This window comes from Hyposmocoma kahamanoa, unplaced genomic scaffold (genome assembly GCF_003589595.1).
Source record: "Hyposmocoma kahamanoa isolate Upper Pololo Valley unplaced genomic scaffold, ASM358959v1 88, whole genome shotgun sequence".
NCBI classification, from domain to species: domain Eukaryota; kingdom Metazoa; phylum Arthropoda; class Insecta; order Lepidoptera; family Cosmopterigidae; genus Hyposmocoma; species Hyposmocoma kahamanoa.
This window is the reverse complement of record NW_020654466.1, coordinates 7,669,579-7,680,834: the sequence shown is the minus strand read 5'-3', so window position 1 is coordinate 7,680,834 and position 11,256 is coordinate 7,669,579. Positions and strand designations below refer to the sequence as shown.

General features: G+C 35.8%; 1 protein-coding gene across 1 annotated transcript in view; it reads right to left on the bottom strand.

The window, feature by feature from the left end:
* Positions 1-501: 501 nt before the first annotated feature.
* LOC113235762 (G-protein coupled receptor Mth2-like) overlaps positions 502-11,256 on the bottom strand; it is a 168,610-nt gene continuing 157,855 nt past the window's right edge. The window contains exons 2-10 of the mRNA XM_026471651.1: positions 9,507-9,718; positions 7,719-7,945; positions 7,143-7,328; positions 6,632-6,710; positions 6,097-6,278; positions 5,694-5,819; positions 5,061-5,217; positions 3,677-3,866; positions 502-1,211 (exon numbers count right to left, since the gene is read on the bottom strand). Coding sequence (XP_026327436.1) covers positions 1,092-1,211; positions 3,677-3,866; positions 5,061-5,217; positions 5,694-5,819; positions 6,097-6,278; positions 6,632-6,710; positions 7,143-7,328; positions 7,719-7,945; positions 9,507-9,718 — 1,479 coding nt within the window. The 3' untranslated portion in view covers positions 502-1,091. The remainder of the gene's footprint in view (positions 1,212-3,676; positions 3,867-5,060; positions 5,218-5,693; positions 5,820-6,096; positions 6,279-6,631; positions 6,711-7,142; positions 7,329-7,718; positions 7,946-9,506; positions 9,719-11,256) is intronic.

Here is an 11,256-nt window from a genome sequence, read left to right as displayed (position 1 = left end):
ATCAATTGAAGCACGCTTATTAAGTATACAAACGCGCGAGAAGCGCGTTCGAGGCTCTACAAAAACGTAACGAGTTTTACGTGCGCTTTGATTCAATTTAACAACAATAACGTCGCATTGCAAGGCTGAGAAAAGGGACTGGGGAGGAGCGTACGCTCACGCCATTAAGTCATTCCTCCACCCGCAAGTCATCTATGTCGTCATGTATGCACAAAAGGTATATTTAATGCACGCACGTGTCGCCCGCTTAACGAAAGCGCGCTTACGTTGCCTTAGAATTTGTAAGCGTGTGCAAAGGTTTACTGACTGCGACTAAAACGTGTTAATAATAAAAACGCACACGCACACACTCATAGCCCCGCACTAAGGGAAACTCTGTATTGCTGATACGATAGAACGCGGCTAAGTACTAATTTTTTTTTTTAAATATCATAAAAAACCATAATTCAGTTTTAGAATATTGAAATTTTTTTAATGATATTGCAGCTATGCTTCGTTAGGGTAAGTTCCGATAAGTCGAACATGTTAACTAATTTTAACTATTTTTCAAAGAGTATTTTGTGCTCTATCTTTTGCCATTTACAATGGATATTTAACGATTTGTCACTTAGCTGCGTTTTGGTTAGTGAACGGCAGCATATATACGTAACCACAAATTACACCCAACCTCATGAGCCCGGGAATCGAACCCGAGACCTGTGCGTGGCTGTCCAGCTGGTGATCATTCGACCACGGAGGCAGTTAATGGTTAATGCACGTCATCTGCGCGTAAAAAATACGCCGTATGCATCGGCTCTTATGAAATTAAAAATACGGAACATTCTTGTGGTTCGTGAAATTACTAATCGGATAGAAGATAATTAATTATATGTTATACATGATCCTACGGCGACAAAAATATTAAGTTATCAGTGGTTTACAAATTTATCAGTCTCCATAATCATCAATCAATATTCTTCTAAAAACTTCACGATAGTGTCAAGACTATTAGAAAAAACTCATCGCATTTGTTACACGAAACACCTTGAACTTGCTCGATGCTATTTATGTTGCGTTATTTACATAAAAAATTATAACAATCATACAACGTACTACACAAAATCACGTCTCCCGTTCACTGTAGTTCCACAGTCTATGCTGTTTCTTTCACTTACAACAGCCACTTCTGATCCGTCTGTTCTCCTTCGACATGTCGAGAAGATTCTTGAAGACTGCACAAAAGAAAAATCATCATTAAATTCCTTCATTTACCAGGATCAAACTATAGTACAGTGAGCAACAAAAGAATAATTTTGCCGGGTTAGCACTTTAGAGCTTCCGTCACATTGAACTATACTTTTATGATATGAAATGACGAAACGAACTAGTGGTACGCCTGTTGGTAAGCGACAGGACTACTAATAACAGTTGCAATGTCACTCAGAACTTTAAATTGCGAAAATCTGAGGGGCACTCACTCTACCGATCCCGTCACCCTGAGATCTAAAGTTGACAAGTCCCATGTGTCTGTAATTTCACCAATTATGCCACATACATGTTTATTCGTTGCAGTTCATGGATTTTCGCTATTGCATGTTGGAAATTAAACATTTATATGGAAGCCGTGGTAGCCCAATGGTTTAACCTACTGCCTCTCAAGCAGAGGGTCGTGGGTTCGAATCCGGGCTCGCACTTCTGAATTTTTCGGAATTTATGTGCCAAATTTAATTTAAAATGTATCATGAGCTTTTCTGTAATGGAAAACATCGTGATGAAACCTGCACGTCGAAGAAGGTACACAACCTTCGGAAAATTTGTGAAGTCCCGAACCCGCATTGGGACAGCGTAGCGGACTATGGCCTAAACCCTCGTCAGAAAGGAGACCCGGGCCCAGCAGTGGGACATAGAAAATGGTTGATATATATAAATCAAACCTGTGTTTTGAGCCCTTTACAGGTCGTGGATGACTGAAATGATATTAGTCATCAGCCGGTTATGTCTGATGTTAATACCAACCAAACAAACCACACTATTTCCACTTAAAAAAATCTGAAGCTCACAAAGGACTACAATACTACTCGTTAATATCCTTTATTTATTTTTCTATTTTCTTTCTTATTCATAAATATCATTCAATTAAAAAAACATACTGCTAAAGTATTTTGCAAATAATTGTATGTAGCGTACATTGGAATATGTTATTTGGTAAATTAATAACAAGACAACTAAAAGAATGTACTCGTATTACATTACATTATATTAGACGTAACTAGTTAAGTGACGCAGCCGTGATAATGAGAAAAAAAAACTTGAAAAATAACAAATATTCCCGAGCATAGGACCGACTCAATAATTCCATAAATAATGTTTAATATAGTCTCTCTTGTCTCTCCATTATCGACTTAAGTGTTGTACTCATAGACATATCTATGGCTGTACTACATGCGGGGTGGGTGCCTGAAGAGCTATCATACAGACTTTAGGCTTCAGTCTCCCACGAATGTAACTAATTCTAAGTACCTTATTAATATGCGAAGTGAGTAGAAGAATAAATAATTTTGTATTGTATAGTGCTGTATTTCATTTAGGTCTGTGACGCCTGTTTTGTGAACTATGTTAATAATATTTCTATTTAATTATATTTCAAGTAACGTAGGTTAGTACATACTTTTGTACAAGTGTGCAAAAAGCAGTAAAGATGATTGCCATTATCTTTGCAGATTTTAAAAATTCTTCGCTTATCCACAAACGGTTCACGAGCAATTATTGTTTCTTTTGAGAAATAGAACATTCTGTTATCGGAAATGGCCTGGTTTCTGGAAAATTCTCGGTAACAACTTCTCCTAAGAGAATAATAAAGTAACTAGTGAAACAGGCTGTACTGGTTTCATGTTTCCTTTGAAGGAAATCTCTTAAATGTAAATACATCGCTGAGTAAAACTACGTTTTAAAGTTGTATGTATATTTTAAATACGTATATAATAAAATTCTCTTTTATGTTCTTTCATAATAATTCGTTGAAAGATTTATTCAATACTTATGTTGTATGGGAAGAAAATTTTTGCACGTCACTAGCTCGGAATGATTTTCCTCTCATTAGAAATCTGCGCCCAAAAGCGTATTTTTCCACACTAGCGTGGAAAAGGGTTTTTGAAATTCAAACTTGACGATGGACTGTGGTGCACTTAACTTTTTCTTTCGACGAAAAAAAAAACATATGACACTTTCAACAATTTGTCGTACATTATTTACGTAATATAAATCAAATGATATATTATTCTTCTTATTGTTGACATTAAATTGACAACGATAACTAATATTGTTTATTAAAACTGATTTCTTATAGTTCATCTGTTTTTCTTTCATCTACCATTTTCCTCGCTGTAATGAGGTGAAATGTTGTGTCTTTCGCTTGGAAGCAAAGTTGTTTTGTTTCTCGTCGTGCTTTGAAACCCACGCTACACTCAGGATTCTATTTTTTTTTTCAGAATTATATTTAATTTTAGAATTCTTCACTTGCTCAGGTTTCAATACAAGTACTTGCGTCAAACAACAACTTTGCAGCCTTACATAACAAATAACTATCGTAGATTATAGTAGATTAAATGTGTAGCAAATTGTAGAAGTTGTGGCTTCTAACCGCTTTATCAAATCGCTGTTAGCTGCTTTATCTTGCTAAAATTCCTACAAAACATACCTTAACAAGTGATCGGACAGGCTGTTGTAAAACAAATATGGCGAAAATGACGACTCCTTGCAAAGCATTTATGAGGTCGAACATGGACCACACGGACACCGCTTCAGTGCCAGCACCAGCCGCCCAGGACACCACCTCCAGCACCCACGAGAGACCCATAATTCCTGACAGCAGGCAGCAGGTACGAAATCTGCGTAAAAATATTAATTATAAATCATAATATTAAGTTCCTGATATTATTGATTTTTTTTTAATTTCACGATGTTTTACTATCGTGATATTCATATATTTTTTGTGTAATAATTCCACTAGTTTGTTATAATTATTAATACAAAGATCGAACACAAAGAAAATTGGTTCGATATGACAGGACTTGAACCTAGAACCACGCTGTCCCGTAGCGTCTCTCTGCCAACCGAGCTACAGGTCGAGTCGGCAGGTCGATGAAATTCTTCTATGTATCTCTTACAAATCTTTATATTAGGTTTTTTCGGCTTTCAACGCCGTAAACGACACCTTGTGATAAACTTATGAACCTTCTTGCTCATCACAATCCTTTTATAATCGGAATGCATTTACGTTTAACGTTACGAGTCTACTCCAACACTCTACAATAAATAATATTCAACCAAATACAAAAGACAATGACAACTATCAAGCTTCATTCGCATCATGCGTCTTTTGGTCGAATATAACTTATTTGACTATATTTTTTTAGGGTGAATGTCGGATGGAGAACGAAGGCCCGTGAATAGAGGCGAAGCATGAGAACGATGTCGCGACTATATAGCTGCATATTTGCCGTCAGTGTGCGCTTGTATAAAGCCATGCCGAAGGATCTCTTGCCGTGCCGTCCTACCAATGCACGCCAGGCCTAAGGGCACTCTTGAAAGGCCAATTTTTCTTTAGGACATCCTCAATTTGTTCAGGGTAAGCACGTCTTGACCGGCCCTTACCAACTTGGCCACTCGCCCTATAAATTTATTTCATACATCCTCTCCACATGTCCGAAACATTCTTCTTCCTATCCTAGTTACCACACCTACTTTCACGGCATATAATAAATTTCATAACATCTAACACAGCTACCTTCTTGCAGTAGTATTACGAATAACATATAAAACAGAACGAAAATAAAACTTACAGTCTTTGTGAAATACATTAATTTAATTAATTAAAACATTAAAGCGTTTAACAGAATAAATAAATAGAATATGTTGTCGCATCAAATTATCGAAAACTTAAACATGTATTAAAAAACATTCGGAAAGTTCTTGGAATGTGAATCGAGACTCCAACGTTACAATACTAGACTGAAATGTTTAACTTAGTGCTTCTCGTTATTATGGAAGTTGAATATAAATTTACTAAAAAGGTAACTCACAATTTCTTGTATTTCTTCAACCTCTGGTTAAAGTTAATAGGGGCGCCCCGGGCAGGCGACGCAGTCCTCTCTTGCACGGTCATTGTTGCCCCTAACACCTCCCCTAATCGGACCCAGTCCTCCGTTGTACTGAAGTCAGAATGCGCCAAGTCTAAAGCTAAAACAGTTTAAACAAATTTAACTAAACCTCTTATCGTAGCAAAACATTATATTACAAAATTCAAACCATGAAGAAAAAGGTACTATCTTCCTGTGTTTGGTCATGAAGATTGTAATATATATATTATGACGTCATATCTTTGTTTCAGTACAAACAGATACAAGCTACAAACAGATTCTAAAAATAGCGATTGCAAATTTGGTACAAGTCAAAATAAACAATGTAATTTGAGTTTAATATTAAAAAATTGGACGACGTAAAAACGTATACAGAGAGACATTTGTGCGACAATAATGGCTGAAATGAAATCTTTAAAATTTCAAACAAATGACGTCATGTATTATGTGTAGTCATCATATACTGTACTCTTCAGTTACCGGACTTCCGTCGCCAACGAATGACGTCATAAGTCAAATAATTATATACATAGGTATGAATGATAAGAAAGTTGAATTAGAAGAAGAGTTACTCACGTGTGACATCTTTTAGCTTATCGTAATGTTTAGCGAAGGCGCGTGATGTGAAGAAGAATATTATAAGATTACTTATTAAAATAAGTGCCACTGGGCCATAGAAATACGGGAGTGCTGCTTGATCCGCTAAAAAAAATAACATCTTTTAGAAATTGAAACGTCTTTACTCTGTCAAATTATCTAATTTGTATGATTGAATGATTGGACATAGAATGATAATACAAAAGCTCTTTCTATAACCCAATTCTTAACTGTTCGCCGATAAAAATCACAGCAATTGTAACCGGTAGACAAGCCTCTCAATTTAGTACATTTGATATTTAAAAAAATTGTCAAATACAAAATAGATTAAAAGTAAATTTTATTTTATTTTATTGTAATTTTACATTTCTACTTTACTCACTTTCAAACCAGCAAGCTTTAACACCAAAGTTGGGTTTAAGATAAGTACTAGGAACAGCTGGATGCAGCTGCATAGTGATGGTAACCACGAGCAAAATTAGAGGGAGAATGATTGCGTACGCGCAATACCACGCGAATCGCCGGCGCATACTTCTACGGGTTACTGATGAATTTATGTATCGTCTGAAAAAAAAAGATATTAGAGACGACGAAATCGAACAAAGTCTAAACAAAAAATACATGCAAAATTACATCATCATCAATATGGTGGTTTCATTCTTTTATAAATTACCACTTAGAAGTAAAAAAACAAAAAAAGATAGTAACTGCAAACAACATTTCGAATAACATCGATAAACAGTACCTATTGGGATTGAATAAGACATCATTACAGTAGTACCCACAAGTAATCAATGTGATAAAGAATATTTATCATGTAAGATTATGTTGTATAATGATAAAGTAATAAATAAAATATGCTACTAAAATAACAAGATGTGATACATATAAGATTTTTAAAGAATTAATAAACTTACTTGACGTTAAGGAAAGTGTCGAAGCACATAACATTCAACCAGAAGAAACAAGAAACAAATGAAAACTGGATGATATACGCTGAAACAAGCAATTTGACTAGTTAGACAATCCATCGTCACCACAGGAACGTAATTTGGCACTCATTGCAATTTGAAATACGTTGAGTAATCTTCGATTAAATAAATACTAATAGAAAAGAGTTTTATGACAACCTAGGCGAAACGTCAATTCTCTACCGAACGCAGCTATTTTTCTCATTTTCTTTACTTCATAGTTGTTTTTTTATATCTTTTTTTTTATTCAACCATCAAAATTTGGTCTACTGCACAACCAGTTCTATTTCTATGCTAGTTTCAAATTTTATTGGTCAAAGAATAGTGTGCAATTTGAGTAGATGCCGGAAAGTTGCGTACGCTCTGCTCACTGCGCTTCAATTATGCCCAGAATTACGTTAAAAATATGCCCATTATTTTAGAACTTCTTTTTTTAATTAGAAAAAGAGGCACTTACCTATAACTGTACAAACTGCTGTCGGAAAAGCATGTCCAGCCAACTGAGTGATGGCCAAGCAGCAAAATGCTATAGCTAAACACATAGAGTGACAAGCTAATGCCTTGCCGTGTGTGTCCCTTAACTCTCGGATGAAAATGTATACGAAAGCCGTGGCAAGTAGGAATGGCACAGATATTAATAAACCTGAAAGAGAACGAAATACTGTAGTAATTTTCGTTCAATACCAGGGCCCCGTTGATTGTTTTGGTAATTAATATTATTACGATGATACCATTACTATCACCGATGGCATAACTTTTTTCACTTCCGTCTGGGCTCTTCTTTTAGAGTACCTATCTACGTATTGTACCAATGTCCAAACACAATGTGGTTTGACAACTTGACAAGTCTTTGAAAAGTTTCTTGATTCTTGTTGCAACTAAATGTTTGCGAACAATATGTTTTCTTTCGGTTTCAAATTAAGTAGTGTTGCCGTATATTGTAATCTGTACTTGAATTTGAAGGATCTTAAATATATCCATACCTAACGATAATAAAAATCTTACGAACAAACTGATTTCTTGTAACATTTACCTGTAGCGTAAAGTATAAGAGTAGTAGATGAACTTTTCTTATCTTCCTCCTGTTGAAAGCATACCAAAGGCAACGTAAGTCCAGCTGGATAGGATTCATTCCAAAACGTCTCCATACAGTAATCTTTTGTCCCAAGCAAGTACGGCGATCCGTACGGTACAAAGAGGGTTCCATTTACTAATAGATAAAACTCGTCCATGCTCTCTTTGTACGGATTAAGTCGGTACCTGGAATAGATAACTTTGTTAGTCATTGAAGATTTCAGGTTGGTACAATTTGAAACGTGCCAGATTAAAGATATTCCCCTAAACACGTTAGTCAATAACTAAAGATATGTTTTTTTTTTATCTACTTGATATAGGAGCTAGCAACTTAAATGCGTCAACTTCTTTGAATTACTTTTGTGTTAATTTGCAGACCACCTTGACAATATTATTAAAAGTAAATCTCGTAAAAATCATTAAACATTTAACTTTAGTATCAATGTATGTTTAGATATCGTTGCACTTGAACATTGTTCAAATAAAAACATTGTTTGGTAGTTAATAACGTTGAATTCTGCAGTGCTGTACTTAAATCCTTAATACGATGTTGTGCTCTACTAGTGCGTGATGTAGAACTTGTACTAGTTTCTATTAAGGAGGAATTATCAGTGGACGGAAATTGTATCGGTTATCTAGTTCCTAGTTATCCGAAATTAGTCGCAATCTGAGCTTGGAATTTCCGCATATAAGAATAAGACTTGCATGTATTGTTATAAAAAGAAATAAGGGCTGTTTTGTACTACTCGATATAAGTAACTAATGACAACGGAACCAGAAAGTCTATGAACTTCAGTATTCACACTAAGTTTATCCTAAACGAACAACAAAGATTTGTAATGCAATCTTTTCAAAACCAACAATCTACGATCATCCATGACATCTATTCCTTTTTGTATTTGTCTCACTATTGTCTTTGTCATTAAAATACTTACACAAAAAATATACTGAATTTAAAATAATATTTTGAGCGAGCTTATTGGAGCTTTACTTATCCGAGCGTCAAATATCTCTTGATGGTGCTTCGTAGAAAGTCGAAACACGTGTCGTGATTTGAGTTGCGTCTGTGTGGTGGGAAAATTAACTACACAAAAAATTGTTCAACACAGGCGCAGCAATTTTGCACAATTTAACTCTTACTGAGTTCTTGAAGTAGCAAGGTAACTTACTTGCTATTATTATAATTTCCGCAAAGTAATACCTGAATGAATAAAGTTTTTAGAGGTAAAAGCGTGTTTAATATTTTTTTGTGCGCCTGGTGGCAACACGCCCAGGAAGTGCTGCCACCTTACCTATTTCTGCCGTCAAACAGTAATGTGAGCTATATTCCGGTTTCGAAGGGAAGAGTGCCGGTGAAATTGCAGACACATGGGACTTGTCAACGTATGTCTCAGGGTGACGGGGGCAGTGGCAGTGCCAATAAGATCTCTGCGATTTAACTGTGTGGCACTGCAACTGTTATGGACAGGCGTGTCGCTTACCATCAGGCGCACGACTTGTTCGTCCCGTCACTTGGTATTATAAAAAAAATAACTTAACAACACTAACTAACTAACACTGCCACTGCGCCCGTCATCCTGAGACATAAGTCTCATGTGCCTGTAATTTCACCAGCTCAAAACCGGACCACTGCAATGCTCACATTACCGCTTGGTGGCAGAAATAGATAAGGTGGCAGTACTTCCCTGGACGTAGTCTTTCACAAGGACCTATACTGCTACTAAATAACATAATAACAAATATCTACCTGTCATATTTGCACGGATTTCCAACTATAGTCTCGAAGACGTTGCTATCGTAGCTAAAGATGTGCGTTTCATTGGCTTGATGAAACACGGGCTGGAAGGTGAGTGAGGATCTTGAACACAACCACTTCTCTCCTATGCTCGAATGCGTCAGGTTCTGGCCGCTAGCGCAGCATTTTGGGACAACTGGCAGTTGCTTCTTTACTTCTTCATCCTGTATAAAGAAAGGAGAATTAATACGATACAATGTTAAAAACTATATACCTATGTAAGTTCTTATTTTAACCGAGTTTAAAAAAGGAGGAGGTTTTTTTGTATATGTTACGCGATTACTCCGACAAACGGATTTCGATGACAGTTTTTTGTTGGAAAGGGTCCTCCAGTTGTGGTCCCATTCGAAAATGAAGAAAATTTTCTACCTCTAAGGGTAGCAAATTAGGAGATGAATCCAGTTTATGTGATTTCACCTATTTTCCGCTAACCGATTTCAATCAAACTTGGCAAATACATGTAATTCTACAATTTTTTTAATTCAACTTTTATTTATAAAAACGTTATACTTAATTATTTTCTAATATACTCCCGCACACACAATTCGAGCCACCTCGCATTTTTGTCGTAAAGGGCTAGAGTACAAAAATAGTATTATCATCGAAGAAAAAGTTTTCCCCCGGTTTTGCGAATCCAAATTCCTAACAGTGACTTATGGAAAATACGTTTAGTACTATACTAGTTTCCAATTTGCATAATAGTTTGTGATCAATCAAACATTGTTTAAACTTAGGGCATTTAATACTGAAAATGCGTGATGACTCGAAACATGTGTCCGGAAGTGTATAAATAACAACAACCCTCATCACTAAAAGTTAAAAAGTGTAATGAAACATAATCAATATGCCGTTTTATCCAATTTCAAGCACTATCAACTACTTGTACAACAGGTAAGTATTTAGGACTAAACATTAATATATAATAAGATTCATGCTACGAGCATATTCCGTGAAAACATCAACAGAATATTAAATGACAAGGAAAAACCTTCCCGGTAAGCCAAAAACCCCAATGATGCAACAGAAATGGGTCAAACAGTCATCCTACATGAAAGCCAATTTACAAGAAAGGTCAAGCTAATTACGGCTGTCATTCAAACAATGATAAATTGGACAAAATCATATGACGGGCCTAATCAGAATTCACAGCCAGCGTTTGAACTTTGACGTTCGTTCTTCGCCAGTAACGTTTTCCACAGAAATTGGTCACGTAACAATTCTTTATGATAACATCGGCTATAAAAGTCAATAGGTACAAAACAAACTATGCTAGTTCCGTAAGTATCATGCACTAGAATACACTGATTCACAGTAATATGAATCGTCTTTGCGATCATCGTATAGGGAAAGTTAAAACTTAAAGGATAAAGGCGTAGGCGTTCTTGGTTTAAAGACGAAAGTATTTTTGTACATAAATTAAGACATTGTTTTGCCGACTGTCGTACGTATAATTGTTTTTCTGAATTATATATATATATATATGTGTGTGTGTGTTTGTGTGTGTGTGTGTGTGTAGACAAGATCATTGGAAGTCAGAGTAGTTCACCAAGTCCATTGCCATTATACATTTTCGACAATGTGTCGCTGTTACGATCGGTGGAGTCGTTATCTCTTCTGTATATGCCTAAAGTTCAAAGGATTGTCGATCCGTAATATTTTATCCGTCTTCCATTTATCGAAAGCCGTCGCTTGTTTTGTAAAA